This window comes from Tamandua tetradactyla, chromosome 23 (genome assembly GCF_023851605.1).
Source record: "Tamandua tetradactyla isolate mTamTet1 chromosome 23, mTamTet1.pri, whole genome shotgun sequence".
In the NCBI taxonomy this organism is placed as follows: domain Eukaryota; kingdom Metazoa; phylum Chordata; class Mammalia; order Pilosa; family Myrmecophagidae; genus Tamandua; species Tamandua tetradactyla.
The window spans coordinates 55,107,413-55,128,109 of record NC_135349.1 but is presented as its reverse complement, the minus strand read 5'-3'; the positions used below and the strand labels follow the sequence as shown (position 1 = coordinate 55,128,109).

Genomic DNA, 20,697 nt, shown 5'->3' with positions numbered 1-20,697 from the left:
TCATGAAAGGAAGCCAGGAGAGAAAGCTAGCAGATGACACCGTGTTTGCCACATGCCTTTCCAGATGAGAGAGAAACCCTGATCCTGTTCGCCATGTGCCTTCTCACTTGAGAGAGAAACCCTGAACTTCATTGGCCTTCTTGAACCAAGGTATCTTTCCATGGATGCCTTAGATTGGACATTTCTATAGACCTGCTTTAATTGGGACATTTTCTCAGCCTTAGGACTATAAACTAGCAATGTATTAAATTCCCCTTTTTAAAAGACATTCTGTTTCTGGTATTTTGTATTCCAGGAGCTAGCAAACTAGAACAAGCAGTCTACTAAATTCTTACTTGATCTGTATAAGGGAAAGAATTATAGGTCAAATGAACAAAAGTCTAACTTGAGTTAAAAAAAAAAAAACAGAGGTTCACAGCCTCTTAATTAATTCCCAGACTTGAGACAATTTACAGACCCAAAGGCCCTGGAATGAGGGGAAGGCCAGGTCCTCTTGGAGAAGAACCCTGTTATACTACCAAAACTTTATACTGTTAATATTCCTTCCAGCTTTTCCCAAAGAGACCTACCACCTTTAACAGGGTAACTGTACACTAGGAAAAGGAAATAATCAGACATTTTGGGGATTATGAGTCACTGTCTTAGAAGTGACATTAATTCCAAGAGACCTAAAATGTCACTCTGGTCCACTATTCAGAGTATGGTCTTATGGAGAGCAGGTGATCAATGGAGCGTTATCTCAGGTCCATCTCACAGTGGGTCTGGTGGGTCCTTGGACCCATTCTGTGGTTATTTCCCTGGTTTCATAATGTATATTTGGAATGGATATACTCAGCAACTGGCAGAATCCCCACATTCGTTTCCTGATTCATGGAGTGAGGGCTATTATGGTAGGAAAGGCCAAGTAGAAACCATTAGAACTACTCCTCCTTAACAAAATAATAAATCAAAAGCAATACTGGATTCCTGGAGGGACTTCAGAGATTACTGCCATCATCAGTGAGGGATGCAGGAGTGGTGATTCCCACCACATCCCCATTCAGCTCTTCTATTTAGCTGAGAGAATCTGTACAGATTCTGAGAGAGCAGAATGACATAGCCACAAGAAGCAGCGAGTCCACCAGCCAGTGATCTTTGGAAATGAAAAAGGAAAATGCCTCCCGGGAGCTTCGTGAATGAAAGCCAGGAGAAGAAGCTAGCAGATGATGCTGTGTTTGCCACGTGCCTTTCCAGATGAGAGAGAAACCCTGGCCATGTTCATCATGTACCTTCTCACTTGAAAGACAGACCTGAACCTTATTGGCCTTCTTGAACCAAGGTATCTTTCCCTGGATGCCTTAGATTGGACATTTCTATATTGTTTTAATTGGGACATTTTCTTGGCTTTAGAACTGTAAACTCGCAACTTATTAAATTCCCCTTTTAAAAAGCCATTCTGTTTCTGGTATATTGCATTCCAGCAGCTAGCAAACTAGAACAGTATTCCACACAGCATTGCTTCTGATCAAGGAACCCACTTCATAGCAAATGAAGTGCAGGAATGGGCACATACTCATAGAACTCACTGGTTTTACCCTGTTCGCCTTCTCCTGAAACACCTGGATGGATACAACTGTAGAATGGCCTTTTGAAGATTCAAATATGGTACGAAATAGGTGGTAATACCTTGCAGGGTTGGGACAGTGTTTTCCAGGAGGCTGTATCTGCTTTAAATCAATGATCACTCTACAGGGCTACTTCTCCCATAGTCAGGATTCACAGATCCAGGAATTGAGGGGTGAAAATCGGGGTGGCGCCACTCACTATTACTGCTAGTGATCACTAGAAAAATTTTTTATTTCCTGTCCCCACAACCATATGGTCTACAGGTCTTAGTTCCAAAAGGAGGAGATAGAACACTGATTGCATTGAAGTGGAAGTCAAGACTTCCTGGTCACTTTGGGCTTCTCATTCCTCTGAATCAACAGGCAAAGAAGGGGATTACTTTACTGGCTGGGGTGGTTGGTTCTCACTATCAAGGAGAAATAAGACTGCAACCACCTAATGGAGTTAAAGAAGAATTTACCTGAAATAGTGAAGATCCCCTAGGTCATCTCTTATTACACCACCCCCTATGAGATTAAAGTCAATGGAAAACTTTAACAATCCAATCCAGGCAAGAATACCAATAGCCCAGAAACTTTAGAAATGAATGCTTGGATCATTCCACCAGGAAAAGAACTGTGGCCAGCCAAGGAGATTGCTGAGGATAAAGGGAATGTGGAATTGGGCATGGAGGAAGGTAACTATAAACGTTCTGTGACCACATGTTCAGATACAGAAACGAGGACTGTAATGGTTATGAATATTTCTTCCTTGTTTTGTCGTAAGTATGGTTGTATATATACATAAAGCAATTATCTTTGTTTTTCTCTCTGTTCTAGTTTGCTAGCTGCCGGAATGCAATATACCAGAAATGGAATGGCTTTTAAAAAGGGGAATTTAATAAGTTGCTAGTTTACAGTTCTAAGGCTGAGAAAATGTCCCAGTTAAAGCAAGTCTATAGAAATGTGCCATCAAAGGCATCTGGGGATAGATATCTTGGTTCAAGAAGGCCAATGAAGTTCAGGGTCTCTCTCTCAAAAGAGAAGGCACATGGTGAACACAGTCAGGGTTTCTCTCTCATCTGTAAAGGCACATGGTGAACACGGTTAGGGTCCCTCTTTCATCTGGAAGGGCCCATGGCAAACACAGCGTCATCTGTTAGCTTCTTCTCCTGGCTTCCTGTTTCATGAAGCTCCCTGGGAGACATTTTCCTTCTTCATCTCCAAAGGTCGCTGGCTGGTGGACTCTGCTTCTTGTGGCTATGTCATTCTGCTTTGCTCTCTCTGAATCTCCTTCATTCTCCAAAATGTTTCCTCTATTATAGGGCTCCAGAAACTTCTCAAGACCCAGCAAAATGGGTGGAGACAAGCCTCCAGCTAATCCAGTTTAATGACCACTCTTGATTAAATCACATCTCCAGGGATGATCTAATTACAGTTTCAAACATTTAATGCTAAATACGGAGTAGAAGAAACAGCTGCCTTTACAAAATGGGATTAGGATTAAAAAATTAAAAATGGCTTTTCTAGGGTCCATACATCATTTCAAACAGCACACTCTCTTTTATCACTTTTATCATGTAAGTTCTATTAGCTTCATGTAATAGCATTTAAGTTATAGGATATCAGATTCAAGAGTGAATATTACCTAAGGGCTTGTATCCTGTCTGGGGAGAGATAGTGCACTTCTGGTTATACACAGGACAGTTGAATATTGTAAGGTGAAAATATGGCAGTTACTGTTTTTACTTAGAGATTAAGTGTTTTGGTTTGCTAATATTGCCAGAATGCAATATACCAGGAATGGATTGGCTATTATAAAGGGGATTTATTAGGTTGCAAATTTACAGTTCTAAGGTAATGAAAATGTCCAAATTAAGGCATTAGCAAGAGGATACCTTCACTCAAGAAAGGCTGATCGAGTCCAGAGTTTCTCTGTCACATGGGAAGGCACATGGTGATTGTCTGCTGGCCCTTCTCCTCTGCTTTGGTTTCAGAATGGTTCACTCGGCTCCTCTGGGTCTTTCCTTAGTCTCTTCCTGGGCATTCTGTCTTATCTCCAAATGTCTGTGGTCTCTCCAGAATGTCCTTCTCTTAAGTGACTCCAGTAAATTGAATAAGATCCACCTTGAATGGGCACGGTCACATCTCAATGGAAACAACTTAATCAAAAGTGTCCACCCAACAATAGGTCTCCCTCCACAAGATGAGATTAGAAGAGCATGGTTTTGCAGAGAAGGGGCCAAGATGGCGGCTTAGCAATGTGCACGTTTTAGTTCGTCCTCCAGAACAACTACTAAATAGCCAGAAACAGTACAGAACAGCTCCCGGAGCCACGTCAGTGACCAGACACACAGTGTACCCCAGTCTGGACCAGCTGGACCGGCTGCGAGCCTCCCCAGAACCTTGAGTTCCCCAAACTTCAGTGTCCAGCGCCCCTCCCCCACAGGCGGCTTCCCAGAGGGAAAGGAAAGAGACTCTAAACCTGGTCAAGGCGGAGGTTGCTCATTGGGTTCATGGAAAAAGAGGAAAGGGGAGAAAACGGGGGTTTTTGTGGCTGTGTTTCTATGGAGATTTGGCTGCCTCTGGATTCAGCAGCGGGACTTCTTGGGCTGCAACTGCCCCAGGCATAGGCAGAAACGGACTGCTCTCAGGGCTGTCTTCCACCTGTGTCTTCCCCAAGGGAGGGGTGAAACCCAACTCAGGTGGAATTCCTTCCTCAAGGAATTCAGACCCTAGGGCTTGGCAATTTGAAGCCATTAAAACCAGCCTACAACCTCTCCTCTGTCTCCACCACACTCCCAGCAGGGAGAATCTTCCAAACTTAAAGATGCTGCAACATCTTTTGCTGGTGGGACCCGCAGGCAGACAAGCGCCACATACTGGGCAGGATTAGAAAAACAGAGCCCAGGGACTTCACAGGAAAGTCTTTTAACCTGCTGGGTCTCACCCTCAGGGAAAACTGACGCAGGTGACTCCTTCCCTCTGATAGGAGGCCAGTTTTTCTGGGAAAACCCGGCTGGAGTCTATAATACCTACATAGACCCTCCTAAGGGTGGGGAGGGAAAAGGCAACATACAAGCAGGGCAAGATACAAAAAAACAAGAACTGAAAAATTATCCTCTGTTAAACAAAACCTAAGCTAGAGGTCCAGAAAAAGCTGAACTGAAGGTCAAAGAACAGACAACAAATTCATCTAGCAAGAAAACCCTAGGTAAGAGAAGTGAAAGCAATCTCCAGAATAAACTAATTAAGGTAATTAAATGTCTAGATACCAGCAAAAAATAACAAATCACACCAGGAAAATTGAAGATATGGCCCAAAGGAACAAACCAATAGTTCAAATGAGATACAAGAGCTGAAACAATTAATTCAGAATATATGAACAGACGTGGAAAACCTCATCAAAAACCAAATCAATGAATTGAGGGAGGATATGAAGAAGGCAAAGAATGAACAACAACAAAAAAAAGAAATAGAAAGTCTGAAAAAACAAATCAGAATTTATAGGAATGAAAGGTACAGTAGAAGAGATGAAAAAAACAATGGAAACCTACAATGGTAGATTTCAAGAGACAGAGGTTAGGATTAGTGGACTGGAGGATGGAACATCTGAAATCTGGCAAGAAACAGAAACTGTAGGGGAAAAAAATGGAAAACTATGAGCAGGGACTCAGGGAATTGAATGATAATATGAAGCGCACAAATATACGTGTTGTGGGTGTCCCGGAAGGAGAAGAGAAGGGAAGAGGAGGAGAAAAACTAATGGAAGAAATTATCACTGAAAATTTCCCAACTCTTATGAAAGAAGAGCATGGTTTTTCTGTGACATATAAGAGTTTCAAACCAGCACATTAAGTAGGGGTTAAAATGTGCATGGCTGCCAAGTTGACAAGGGGTGGGCTTTGATGATTAAGTCCACGTGTCCAGTTTAGTCAAGCAAGTGCTGGCTTGATTGTTATTGTGAGGGCATTTCATGGACTTAGAGCATCAGAAAGTTGATTGCATCTGTCTAGTTTGCTAGCTGCTGGAATGCAATATACCAGGGATGGAACGGCTTCTTAAAAGGGGAATTTAATAAGTTGCTAGTTTATAGTTCTAAGGCTGAGAAAATGTCCCAATTAAAACAAGTCTATAGAAATGTCCAATCTAAAGCATCCATGGAAAGATACCTTGGTTCAAGAAGGCCAATGAAGTTCAGGGTCTCTCTCTCTCAAGTGAGAAGGCACATGGTGAAAACAGTCAAAGTTTTTCTCTCAGGTGGAAGGGCACATGGCAAGCACGGCATTATCTGCTAGCTTTCTTTCCTGGCTTCCTGTTTCATGAAGCTCCCTGGGAGGCACTTTTCTTCTTCATCTCCAAAGCTCTAGCTAGTGGACTCTCTGCTTTATGGTGCTGCTGCATTGTCTGCTCTCTCTGAATCGCCTCATTCTCCAAAATGTTTCCTTTTTTATAGGAGTTCAGAAACTAATCAAGACCCACCCAAATGGGTGGAGACACACCTCTACCTAACCCAGCTTAATAACCACTATTGATTAAATCACATCTCCAGGGAGATGACTTAATTACAGTTTCAAACATCCAATGCTGAATAGGGATTAGAAGCAGCAGCTTGCTTCACAAAATGGGATTAGGATTAAAACATGGCTTTTCTAGGGTGCATCCATCATTTCAAACCAGCACAGCATCTATGTCTAAATACGTCTCCAATCAACTGAGGAGATTACCTTCAACAATGAGAGAAGTCTCATCCAGTCAGTTGAGGGCTTTAAAAGGAGAAGTGATGATTTCAGCAGTCAGAATTCTGAGAAAATTTCCATCTGTACTTCGGCCAGACAGCTTCTCCTGAGGATTTCATGAAAAACCTTCATAGGGCTCTCAGTTTATGGCCTGCCCTGTGGAATTTGAAATTGCCCATCCCCACAGTTGCACGAGACTACTCTTATAAAAATCTCATAATATTTACAAATATCTCTTGTTGGTTCTGTTCCCTTGAGACCTCTTACTAATACAGAAATGGTATCTCATTTTAGTTTAGTTTTGCCTTTCTTTAATGACTAGTGCATTTGAGCATCTTTTCATGTGCTTTTTGGCCATTTGTGTATCTTCTTTAGAGAAATGTCTATTCAATTTCTTTACCCATTTTTTGATTGGGTTGTTTTTCTTTTTGTTGTTGAGGTCTAGATTTCCTTATGTATTCTATATATTAAGCCTTTATCAGGTACATGATTTCCAAATCATTTCTTTAATCCTGTGGATTGACTTTTCACTCTTTTGAAAGTGTCCTTTGATGCTCAAAAAGACTTCATTTTGATGAAGTCCAGTTTATCTAGTTTTTATTTTGTTTCTCATGCTTTTGGTGTTAAGTCTAATAGTCCATTGCTTAATACACGGTCCTGAAGATTTTTCCGTTTGTTTTCTTCTAAGAATTTTATACTATTAGTTCTTACATTTATGTCTTTGATTCATTTTGAGTTAATTTTTTGTATATTGTGAGAGTTAGAGATCCAGTTTTGTTCTTTGGCATGTGGATATCCAGTTTCCATAGGACCATTTGTTGAAAGACTATTCTTTGACCATTGAATGCGTTTAGTACCCTTTTCAGAAATTAGCTGGGCATAGATACATGGGTTTATTTCTGGACATTCTGTTATATTCAGTTGTTCTGCATGCCTGACCTTATGCCAGTACAACACTTTTGATTACTGTAACCTTTTTAGTAAGTTTTGAAATCAGGAAATTTGAGTCCTCCAACTTTGTTCTTCTTTTTTCAAAATGATTTTGGCTATTTGGGGCCTGTTACCGTTCCATATGTATTTGAGGATTCTCTCTTCATTTCTGTAAAAAAAATACTGCTTAAAATTTAATTGAAATTTCTTTGAATGTGTAAATAGTTTTGGGTCTTGTTGACGTCTTAACAGTATTAACTTTCAATGCATGAGCATGATAATTCCTTCCAATTACTTGGGTCTTCTTTAATTTCCTTCAGAAATGTTTATGCTTTTCAGAGTACAAGTCTTTCACCATTTGGTTAAATTTGTTCCTAGGTATTTTATTCTTTTAGATGCTGCTATAAATGGAATTGTCTTATTTTCAAAATGCTTTATTGTTGATATATAAAAACACTATTGTTATTTTGCTGCTTCCCTGTATGTGTGTGTATATGTATTTTTTTATTAGAGAAGTTGTAAGTTTACAGAAAGGTCATGCATAAATACGTAAAAATACAGAGTTCCCAAATACCACCCTATTATTAGCAGCTTGCAGTTCGTGTGGAATATTTGTTACAATTCATGAAAGACCATTTTTATAATTGTTCTCTCAGTTATAATTGTACTAATAACTATAGTTCATCATTTACAATAGAGTTCATTGTGTTGTACAATCCTAAATTTTTTTCTAAATTAGTTGTTCCAAAGTCTGAAGTTTTAATTTATTCCCTTGACTGAACCATATCTCCCTGTTTCTTAGTATGGCTTGTAATTTTTTCTCTGATATCTAGGCATCTTATTATTTTGATGTGCTAACTCTGAAGGTTAGTTTCTCCCTCTTGCCTCGGAATTTTTTGTATATTTGCTAAAGTGTTAAGGCATCTCTTTGACCCTTGGTCCAACTTATGCTGGAACTTTAGAGTAGCCTGTGTTTAACTGTTCAGATTTTCTCAGGTCTTCTGTATCTGATTCTTGCCCTGAAAATGAAGTACAACTTTTAAGATTGCCCTTTTGTGTGCAACTGTTTTACTTCCCGGAGAAAACCACCTGTCCTCTGCCCCTTTTCCTGGAACCTCGATGCGTTCTCTTTGGTTTTGTGCAGAGTTTTCTCCCCAGCTCCTACTTCACTCCCTTACTCAATTTCCCCCTTTTATTACACTTTCAATTTCTGAGTCCCTTACTGCCTTACAGCATTTCAGTCCCCTCCCCTTTTTGTTTTCAGTGAGGTTTTGTTTTCAGTGAGGCTTTCCTGTCTCCATGTACTTTCCAGTATCCTGCCTTGAGAAGCCAGTTTGGGTCAATCCAAAAAGGTCTAGTTCTTTTTTGTTTGTTTGTTTAGGTGATTCAGCAATGAAAGACTGGGCTGAATGTGTGCACTCCTTGCCAACAGTTCTGCTGCAGATTCTTTTGTTTCGTCATGGCCTTTTATACATGTTTGTGCTAGCCGGCCACTTGCATTACACCCTGGGTTCCTGTCTACTTGGGTCCCTGGGCCTGGCCAAGCATGGGGTTCTAAGTCGATGCTGTGAGTGGCTCTATAGTCTGCATTCGTGGCAGGAGATACTTGGGCCGTGCTCCTTCTGTGCGACACTTAAGCTGCCTGGACCCAGTGAGAGGAAGGGGTCTGGACATGAGGGTCCAGTTGGTAGATCTTGTTACCTTTTCTGCTGTTTTTCTTTTCTTTTTCTTTGAATCAGCATTTGTAGAGCCCTTCTCCAGTCTCTGTTGTCTTCCAGAGTTCCAAGCAAGGCAGCACTACCGAGTTTTGTGTGTTATGCTGTTCCTGCAAGTTTGTGAAATTCGTTTCTTAATTCTGGTAGCTTGCTTGTGGAATCTTTGGGATTTTCTCTATATAGTATCATGTTATCTGCAAATAGAGACAGTTTTCTTTTTTTCTTTCCAGTTTGGGTGCCTTTTATTTCTTTCTCTTTCTTAAATGCTCTGGCCACAACTTCCATGATGGTATTGAATTAGCAGTGGAGAAAGCAGAGCATCCTTGAAGGTTATTTTTGTCTTATATAAACATAGTAACACAGTTTTCTTGTGCCTAATGTTGCATGGTATATCTTTTTATATGCTTTTACTTTCAACCTATATCTTTATGTTTACAGTGCCTGTCTCAAATTGGGTTTTACTTTTTTAGCCAATCATACAAACTTTGCTTTTCAGTTGATGTGTTTGGTTCACTTATACTTCATGTAATTTTTATATGACTGGGTTTAACTTTTCTATTTGTCCCATTTGTGGTGTTCGCTTTTCCTCTTTTCCTACCTGATGTAAAATCTGAAAAGAATATTTTTTAAAACATCATAGGCAATATCTCTCATGAACATAGATGCATAAATCCTTAATAAAATATGAACAAATTAAATCCAGTGGACTTTTTCTTAGGACTGCAAGGTTGAGTTAATGTTTCAAAATCAATGTAATTCACCACAGTAACAAAATTAAGGGAAAAAAACATATGAACATTTAAATATATGCAGGAAAAAGCATCAGACAAAATTGAATATCTAGTCTTATAAAAACCCTCAGATAACCTTGAATAGTAGGCACCTTCCTTAGTTTGATAAAGGGCATATATAGAAAACCTCCAGCTAGCATAACAGCAAGGACAGAATACATGCTACCTAAGATTAGAAATAAGTCTCTTACCTCTTTTACTCAGCATTATTCTAGAAAATTATTCTGTATTAACAATACAGTTAATACTGGTTAACTGTATTAACCAATGCAATACAGTTGCTAAAATACCACATATAAGGATTTTTTAAAACTTTTTATTTTGAAATACTGTAGACTTAAATGAGTTACAAAGATAGAACTTTCCCTATACCCTTCTCCCTTAGTATCAATATTTTACATAACTAAAATGCAATTATCCAAGATTCTTTTTGTTGTACTTAGTTTTAGATTTATTTCTTTTAAGTTAAGTGAGGAAAGAACACATTTCAAAATATTTAGAAAAAATGCTGAAACACAATAATCTGTTTGGAAACAAAATATATTGAATGCCAAAGAATTTAGGATTCTCTCTAATATTAACATATTTCTTTATCTCTTATGATAACATATTTGCAACTGGAAATGATATCTCAGTGAAGTTTATCTCATTTGCCTGAGTGTGTTTAAATTATTATTTGTATGAAATTTGTTTATATGTTTTCATCATTTTTTTCCTGTCAGGTATTTGGAGTTTATTCTTAATTTTTGAAAATCTTTACGTTCTAGGGATATTCACCCTCTGTAATATAAGTTCAAAAGTATTTCCCTCTTTGTTATCTCTTGAGTTTCCACATGGTGCCTCTTTAAAGTAAAATTTCCTTCAGTGAAATGCACAGGTTATAATTCAGTAACTTTCATAAATGAATACAGTCATATAACCCAAACCCCTAATCATGGTGTATCTTTCTGTCATCTCAGAAAATTTCCTCTGTCTCTTTCCAGTAAATCTCCAACATTCAGGTAAACATTTGGGGACTTCTTGGAATAATACTAATAACAAATTTATGCCTCTATATAAGTTATTGTGGCTTTTTTAGACTGTTTCAAAAATATATCTGCCAACAGCGATTTTATATTATTGAATGCATAAACCTAAAAGCCATTTAAATTTTTGAGAAGCTAAAGTTCAATGAATTACTAGTATTAGTATTAGTTTCCTGTTGCTGCTGCAACAATATGCTGTACATATTTAATGGCTTAAACGACACAAATTTATTATCTTACAGTCAAAAGTCCAAAATGTTTTTCACTGGGCAAAAATCAAGGTGCTGCAGGACTGTTTTCTCTCTGTAGGCTCTAGGGTAAAAACTTCCCCTCACCTTTTCCAGCTTCCAGAGCACACTTGCATTCCTTGGTCCATACCTCCTTCCTCCATTTTCAAAGCCAGTAGCCGAGTATCTTCATTTCTTGCTTGCTGTCTCTGATCTCTCTTTCTAGTCGTCATGTCTCCTTTCTCACTCTTGCATTCCTGCCTCCCTTTTTTATGGACCTTTGTGATTACATTGGGATAATGCCCCCATCTCAAGATCCTTAACTTCAGCTCATCTGCAAAGTCCCTTTTGCCATGTAAAATAACGTACTGACAGATTTGGGGGTGCGGATGTAGATCATCTTTGGGAGGCATTATTCTTCTTGCCACTGCACATAAGGTATTGAAAAAGGAATTCCTAAAAATGGAAAAGCAATGAAAATCAGTATTTTCGGGTTGGGGACATTGCCAAAGGAAATAGTTACTTCAAATTACTTTAAAACAGAGTATTTTTATTACATATCTCTTGTAAGAGAGATTTTAAGGACAAATAGAACTGCAATGATATCATGAGTTGTATTTAGTAATATTATAGTTAGTAGTAGTACTGGTATTGTTAATTTGAAACTAATACCTGTATATTGTAGGGTTAAGCAAAAGTCAAAACCAAGATTTTCAGTATAAGAGAAAAAAGATAGAAATATACATCAAGGGCGGGCCACGGTGGCTCAGCAGGCAAGCCATGCCCGAGGACCCAGGTTCGATTCCCGGTGCCTGCCCATGTCAAAAAAAAAGAAATATACATAAAAAAAGTTAAGGTTAGGTAATGTGATCATTTTAAATAAAGCTATTAGTATGAATTCATTGTTTTTCCTTTGAAAAATGTATTTCCTCACTATATTCATCCAAAAGACATAGAAGCAATGAAAACCCAATGGCAGTAAACAACTTGGTGCCCAGACTGTGGTCTCTGGATACCTCTGAAAAGACCCTAGGCTTCTTGGCAAAAGAGCTGATTGCAGAGCTAGAGAAGGAAATGCACTACATGAGAATGGGGTATTTTGTACCATAGCAAGGAAGCTTTCAAAATCTAGTGAGATGAAGTTGTTCCTAATGGCCTAAAATAGCATATTTTGAGCATCAAAAAGAAGGACTGCAGTGGATTGAGACATATAAAATACTAATATGTAGAAATCCATGATTTATAATGAAACAGAAAACAAATACTTCATCGGCCACTAAAGGTTGTTAGGGTACCCACCTCTGTTCCCCTGTGCCCGGCACCGCCACAAGACCAAAAGGCATGCAGGTGTACTTCTTGATTGCTGCCTCCAGATCATTTCTCTTCCCTCCTTGTTAAAAAAGTACTCAGGCCCTTTCAAGTGGGGGTCATCAGACTAAACCAAGTTACCCGCTCCTCTGGTGGGTTGAGAAGCTGGTGCATGCTGCAGGGAGTTTGCGCCTGCCTGCGACACTGGGACGGCCAGTTCTGGTGCAGGATGGAGGAGCAAACAGCAACACTGAGAGGAGCAGCCAACCTGCAGCACCTGGCACCCAGTGAATCCACCACACATCATGCACATTGGGCCAGTTATTCACAGCACACCACCAGGCAACCACTCCTAGCACCCCGGAGTGTGGCTCTTTTTGGTAGACAGCTGGACCCACTTCCCATCACCTTGTTGGTGCCGCTAGACTCTAAACCACCTGGGGAGGTTTCCCCAGCCAACAGCTGGGATAGGCTGGGGCAGAGGGAGGTCAGTTCCCTCTGCTCTACATCTCTCCATGCTCCGCTGTCCAACCCTTTTGGGAATCACTGCCAATCTGACCTACCCCGCTCTCCCTGCCCCATCCGCCACACACACACACACACACACTGCCTCTCTCCTCCCCAAGAATCACTGAAGACCTTCCACGATTACTCACTCCCCCCAGGGCCAGTCCCAGTCATTCTCTTTCTATCCCGTCTTGTCCCACAGAGCAAGAATGAACTCTATCCTCCCCACTCTGCCTTCTTCCTGTAAGTTCCCCTATTCATACAGTTTTAGGTAGTTTAGAGATTTGTGCCTTTATAGAAGGATGCATTGGCAGCTCTTCTTAGTCTTTCCATAGTGAAAATACAAATACAAAACATTTCTGTCAAAATTTATTTAAAAGATATTTCTCTTCTGAAATGCTGTGATAAGTGCGGAGACTCTTTCCTTACCAGCACAGGGGAATGGGATTTTTGCTGTAGTTCTTCATTCTTTATTTTTGAAACTTGTTTCTTTTCTTCCCTCTGAATCCGTAGCCCATGTTGCAACTGCTGCAGGAGGTGTGATCTTCTTTTTTACCTTCCTCCCATATCTGTACATCACATTCAGCTATGCCTGGAGCAGTCAAGGCCAAAAGATAGCCTCTTGTCTCTTCTCAAATGTTGCTATGGCATTGGGGGTCCGGCTCATATCCATTTTTGAGGCTAAAGGTGAGCTTTATCTTTTCCAAATGCCCTTTAATGCACTTTGATGGTTTACCGTAGCTGACGAGCAAAGTTGACCTTCATTTTCAAATAAAAACAACTGGCACATTTCATTTTGTGATTTGAGCATTTGCAATATACTGTTCTAATTTGCAAGCTGCCAGAATGTGAAATACCAGAAACAGAGAAAAGGAGAATTTATTAAGTTGCAAGTTTACAGTCTAAGGCTGTGAAAATGCCCAAATTAAGGCACCAACAAAAGATTACTTCACTCGAAAGCTGATGACATTCAGGGTGTCTCTTTCAGCTGGGAGGGCACATGGCAAAGTCTGCTAGCTTTCTCTCCCTGTTTCTTGTTTCATGAAGCTTCCCTGGGATGTTATCTTTCTTCATCTCCAAAGGTCTCTGGCTGCATGGGCTCTGAAGCGTTTTCCAAAGTGGTTCCCTCTTAAAGGGTTCCAGTAAGTAACTCCACCTTGAATGGTGAAGACACATCTCCATGGAAACCATCTAATCAAAAGTTATCATTCACAGGCGGGCCGCGGTGGCTCAGCGGGCAAGCGTGCTTGCCTGCCATGCCGGAGGACCCCGGTTCGATTCCCGGCCCCAGCCCATGTAAACAACAAACAAACAAAATATAATAAAAACAAGAAAATGTTTAAAGATGTTTCCCTTTCTTCCTCCTTTCCTTCCTTCTATCCTTCCTTCCTTCTCTGTCTAAAAAAAAAAAAAAAAAAAAAAAAAAAAAAAAATTTATCATTCACAATTGGGTGGGTCACATCTCCATGGACACAATCAGAAAGATTCCACTCAGCAATGTTGAATGAGGATTAAAGAAATTGGCTTTTCTGGGGTACACAACAAATTCAAACTGGCACATTCTATCCTTTGGACCCCAAGAAAACATGTTCTTTCCAAATGCAAGTCATTCATTCCATAACAATATCAGAAAGCCTTAAATCATTTCAGTAACAATACAAATACAATATAAAGTCAGAAACAGTATAGAATTTCATCAAAGTCAGCTACAGGTATGATCTGTCCTAAGGCAAAATTCTCCTCTGTCTCTGGACCTGTAAAACTTGGAACAAGTTATTTGCTGCCAACATACAAAGGAGGGACAGTCATAGGGTACATATTTCCATTTCCATAGGGAGAAATTGGAAGGAACACAGGGGTCAATAGACCCAAGCAATTTAGAAAACCTGCAGGGCATACTCCATTAGATTTCAAAGTCTGAGACTCATTTACCTTCAGGGCTTTAGAAAGAGGCAGTCCCACCCTTTCCAAGGGCCTATGCAGTGACCTGCCTCTCTCCAAATGCAACCTTGGGGGACACTGGGGAGACTACCTTTTTCTCAGCTCCACCCTCTCCAAGCATCAGGCCACATCTGGGCTCTCTACCATCTGGGCACACGCTCAAACCCTCTGCAACAATGTGGTGGCAGCCAGGTTCTCCCTAATCCCCAAGGAATGTGCTCCACCCTCTCCAAAGCCTGAGACAGCACAACTCTTCCACTGCAAGAGGTGGAAGGCCCACCCTCTGCCTTCTGGGCAAACTCACCCTCTCCAAGTACTTGGGTGGGTCTCTTCTCCTGGCCCGTGGTTTCTTGACTTCAGACCTTAGCTTCCATAGTTCTGCCTCTGAATGATTTTTCCTTCAATCTGTCCCTTTTCTCTTCCTTTTAGTCCAGACTGGCAGTGGTTCTATTTATACAGATCCCACAACACCCTCGTAGGCTTTCTCTGTGGCAGGCAAGGATCATGCCCATCAGACAAAAGGAATTTCCACAAATCCTTCCTGGATAACTTCATTTCCAATTCTGGCTTTTTCTGAAATGGCTGACTGGTTTCATGTTTTATTAAATCCTCATGTGAGGCACTATTCTCTGGGGTCTCCCTTTCTGGAAGTCCAGAATTTTCCACACCATCACGTTCTAGTTTCTTTATACCCAAGAGTTCAGTTCTCAGCTTGTCTCTTTCCAGTTGCATTTCATTATGAGCTGCAAGAAGAAACCAAGCCACACTTTCCACACTTAATTTGGAAATCTCTTCTGCTAAATATCCAACTTCATGGCTTTTAAAATCTACCTTCCAGCCAAAGCCACTAGTCAATGTTGCCAGATTATCTGCCATTTTAAAACAAGGATTGGGTTGCTCTCTATTCGTAACTGGGAGGAGAATGGAGCTGGATTCCCAGCCCATAGGCCCATCAGGGAATGCAGTTATGGGCGCTGTCGCCGTGGATTATTATTTTGTGTCATTAAATAGTCCTTAAAGTGCCAACATGTGAAAGAAATGGACAGAGGGAAGAACTGTTCCAGTTGATGATTCTTCTGAGTCTTTAGAGCCTCTGTGCAGACACATTAGAAAAGAATTGGAACAAGGTAGTTTGAAAAAGGCTTTAGTGAACATGCGATGGAATATTTGCCAAGATTGTAAGATGGACAATAAAGTAAAAGATAAACCTGAAGAGGAAATGGAGGAAAACCCTTCTGTTTGGCTATGTCTTAAATGTGGTCATCAGGGCTGTGGCAGAAATTCTTAAGAGCAGCATGCCTTGAAGCATTATTTGACACCAAGATCTAAACCTCATTGTCTGCTTCTCAATTTGGACACCTGGAGTGTATGGTGTTATATGTGTGATGGGGAGGTCCAATATTGTAATTCAAATCGATTGGGCTCAGGTGGTTGATTATATTACAAAACAAGCTGGCTTTACAACTCCAAAATCAGCAAAAGAAAATGGGAACAGAACTTGAAAATAAAAAATTAGAAAAGGAAAGTAAAAATAAACAAGAGAGAAAAAAAGGAAAATATGGCTGAAGAAAATCCTCCCATGAATTCTACTTCCCAGATTACTGTGAAAGGACTCAGTAATTTGGAAAATACATGTTTCTTCAATGCAGTTATGAAGAATTTGTCACAAACAGCAGTACTTAGAGAACTACTAAAAGAAGTAAAAATATCTGGAACAGTTGTGAAAATTGAACCACCTGCCCTCTTTAGCCATGAGATGCAAGAGACCAAAAAGGGAACCGTGACACCTAAAGAACTCTTTTCTCAGGTCTGTAAAAGAACTGTGTGGTTTAAAGGCTATCAGCAGCAGGACAGCCAGGAGCTGCTTTGCTATTTATTGGATAGGATGACAGCAGAAGAACATCAAAAAGTGAGTAAAGGAAATTTTAACGCATTTAGTAATTTTACTGAAAAATTGGATGAAGAACTAAAAAATAAAGTTAAAGATTATGAAAAGAAAAAATCAATGCCAAATTTTGTAGATCGCATCTTTGGTGGTGAACTCACTAGTACAATCATGTGTGATGAGTGCAGAACTGTCTCCTTGGTTCATGAATCTTTCCTTGATTTGTCTCTCCTAATGTTAGATGATCAGAGTGGTTAAGAAAAGCATAAATGATAAAAATCTAAAAAAGATGATGAAAGATGATTATAAAGACAGTGAGGAAGAAAAAGATAATGACAGTTATATAAAAGAGAGAAACAGTATTCCTTCAGGAACAAGTAAACACAGAAAAAAACAAAGAAGCAAGCCAAAAAAACAAGCCAAGAACCAACAAAGGCAACAAAAGATTCAAGAAAAAGTTCTTCATTTAAGTGATATATGTACCATTGACCATCCTGAAGATAATGAATGTGATGGTGAAATGTCACTTAAGGAAGAAATGGATAGTACATCCAACTGTATCTCACAAGAGAAAGTTATACATGAAGAATATTGTGTTAATCAGAAAGATTTGAGTGACCGAGAAAAAATGGTAGGAAATATAACTGACAATCAAAAATCCACAAAGGAAGTAGAAGTGAAAAATCTCAGTATGAATAGAGATTTGGAGATTCTGGCATCTTCCCCCAATGAATTTACTAGAAATTTAAATGGTGTGAAGGAAGAAAGTGATGGAGAAGTAGACATTTCCAGCAGCTTTAAAAACTTTAATTTGAGTGCTGCTCTTCAACCTGAGGAAATAAATATAGAGATTCTTAATGACAGTCATACTCCTGGGACAAAGGTCTGTGAGGTTGTAAATGAAGATCCGGAAACTGCTTTCTGTACTCTTGCAAACAGGGAAGCTTTCAATACTGAGGAGTGTTCAGTCCAACACTGTTTATATCAATTTATCCATGATGAGAAACTTCAAGATACAAATAAACTGCTTTGTGAAGTGTGCAGACAGAGATAGTATAATGGGCCAAAGGTAAATATTAAAGGTGAAAGGAAACATGCTTACACCAATGCCAAAAAGCAAATGTTAATTTTTTTTATTAATTAAAGAAAAAAAAGAAATTAACACAACATTTAGAAATCATACCATTCTACATATGCAATCAGTAATTCTTAACATCATCACATAGATGCATGAGCAAATGTTAATTCTTCTTGCTCCTCCTGTTCTTTTTCTTCATTTAAAGAGATTTCAGCAGGCTGGTTTTAACCTACACAAAGTCAATAATCACATAAAGTTTCCAGAAATCTTAGTTTTGGCTCCTTTTGTACCCTTAAATGTAAGAATGTCGCTGAAGAAAATACAAGGATGCTCTATTCCTTATATGGAGTTGTTGAACACAGTGGCCCTATGAGATCAGGGCAGTATATTGCCTATGCCAAAGGAAGAACTGCAAATAGTCAGCTCTTTAATCTTGTTCTTCACGGTGATATTCCACAAGATTTTAATGGAATCAACCAAAGGGCAATGGTTTCATATCAGCAATACCCATGTGCAACCTGTGCCTACATCTAAATTTCTAAACTCATAAACATACCTCCTGTTTTATGAGAGAATGCTGTAACAATTTCAAAAAGTGCTTTCTGGAAACACGTTTATGGCTTTTATAATGGCTGCAATAATAATTTAAAAAGTGAAGACTAACTATAAATCATGTTCACTTTAAATGCATGCCAGAAGAAATCATATTCATTGAAATATTGAAGGGAAAAATCCCTAAAATTTTCCAATGGTTTTGCACTGTCAGTGGTTTTTATTCCTGTCTCCAAGTTCTGGAAAGGAAATTCTGAGTTATTGAAGTCCACTGTGCTTAATGTCTGGGTGGTGGGTAACACATCAATAAACTGACTTACTTCCCCCCCAAAAAAAACAACAACAAGGATCACCTTCCTTTCAGTTTGCAATAATACACATCTCATTTCTGTCTAGAGCTTTGTCAGAGGTATCTTTAGACTCCAAATTTCTATCAACAGTCTCTTCAGAGCATTCTAGGCCTTTTCTATCAAGCTCCTCGTAACTCTTCCAAGATCTTCCCTATTCATTTAAAAAGCCATTCCAACATATTTGATATTTGCAAACCACAGCAGCACCCCACTCCTGGTACCAAAATCTGTTCTAGTTTGCAAGCTACCAGAATACAATATACCAGAAACAGAACTGCTTTTAAAAACGGGAATTTATTAAGTTGCAAGCTTACAATTCTAAAGTTGTGGGAAAGTCCAAATTAAGGCAAGGCTGTGAAAATGTCCAAATTAAAGCACCAACAAGAGGTTACCTTCAATCAAGAAAGGCTGATTGAAGTTCAGTGTTTCTCTCTCAGCTGGAAGGGCACATGACAAAGTCTGCTAGCTTTCTCTCCCAGCTTCTTGTTTCATGAAGTTCCCCCAGAAGCATTTTCCTTTTTCATCTTCAAAGTTCTCTGGCTGCATGGGCTCTGAAGCTTTTTCCAAAATTGTTCCCTCTTAAAGGGCACCAGTAAGCAACCCTGCCTTGGATGGTGAAGACACATCTCCATAGAAACCATCTAATCAAAAGTTATCACCCACAACTGGATGGGTCACATCTCCATGGACACAATCAGAAAGTTTCCAACCCAGCAATAATGAATGAGAATTAAAGAACTTGGCTTTTCTGGGGTATACCACAGACTCAAACCAGCACATAAATGTGTGACTTTAGTTGGCACTGTGTGGTATATGAAAGAAACGCAGGCCATGGTACCTGCATATTATAGTTCACAGTGTAGTTGAGGTGATAAAATCAAACCACATTAAAGAATTTGGAAATTAATAAGATGTAAAATACATAAATTTATGGTTAAAAATTATGATTACAATCAGATAATACTTTAGAACTTTACAAAAAATGTGATGCTTTTAACATTTATCATATTTTATTCCCATTGCCTTCTGCGTCTCTCCTTTCACAGGCTGGTCTAGGGCACCTTCCATCAGAGATGGTCTACCTCCTTTAGCACTTCTCTAGAATTCTTATATTCTCTGTATTATATTTTTATGTTCCCGTGACCTACCTGCTCAAGTTATAATCAGTGACTGAACTGAGGAAATTCCTCTGTAAATTTTCTCAATAAAAATGCTACAGAGTTTCCCATTCTAATCTTATGCAAGAGTCACTATATTCAAACTGTCTCAGAGGTCTGGGCTGGGGTTAATGGGGCCATTGTATGACAGGAACTGTCTGATCTCTTCTTAAAAATAGGGCTGCATATTTGTGGAGCAGCTTGATTTATCATTTAAGGCTCTCATTTATTGAGTTGTCTATTAATTAATTTTGTGTTTACTAAACTGTCTTTAGTCTGAAGAATGGCACCCTTTCCTCCCTGCTTAATTTCTGAACCAATTGAAAAATAAAATGAGGAGTCACTTTAATAACACCAAAATAATTTTTCATAGCTAATGAACACTATTTTGGATGACATAGCTTATGTGAGAGCCAAGTGGACTAGCTGACTCCTTGCCTCCCAATCTGCATCTTGGAACAATCCATCTTAGGAAAAGTTTGAGTTGGCAAACCAGACATGCTTACGTATTTAGCTGCTTTTCACTGTTCAGGAGTGAGAAAGGAAGAAGGGGGAATTGAAATTTCATCTCTCCTATGGTTTAGGCCTTTTGACAAATTGGTTAGACCCAACTGACAAAAGTGGGCAAATGACTATTTCTCACCAACCACATATTCACTTCCATGGGGGAGAGTAAGCTTTGGGGCAGGAGTTTAGTAGGTTTTGAGAAAATCTTTCCTTATAGAAAGCAGAGGGGTGGGGAAAGAGGCATTACCCTCTTGTGACAGTGAGCTGTGAGAGCAGAACCTTGTCCATTTTGCTTCCCATTCTGTTTCCCTAGTGACTAGACTCATGTCTGGTAGAATGGAGGCATCCAATATGTATCTGTGAAGTGAATGAATGAATGAGTTGCACTCCTTGGTTTTCTAG

At 39.4% G+C, this 20,697-nt stretch overlaps 1 protein-coding gene and 1 pseudogene across 19 annotated transcripts in view; both read left to right on the top strand.

The window, feature by feature from the left end:
• The window catches only part of LOC143667661 (ATP-binding cassette sub-family A member 17-like), a 234,298-nt gene that overhangs the window by 85,762 nt on the left and 127,839 nt on the right, over positions 1 to 20,697 (top strand). For all 19 annotated transcript variants that reach the window (XM_077142129.1, XM_077142118.1, XM_077142128.1 and 16 more), the window contains one exon: positions 13,339 to 13,512. In XM_077142129.1, the coding sequence (XP_076998244.1) occupies positions 13,339 to 13,512 (174 nt within the window). The remainder of the gene's footprint in view (positions 1 to 13,338; positions 13,513 to 20,697) is intronic.
• LOC143667666 (ubiquitin carboxyl-terminal hydrolase 16-like) lies at positions 15,794 to 20,597 on the top strand (annotated as a pseudogene).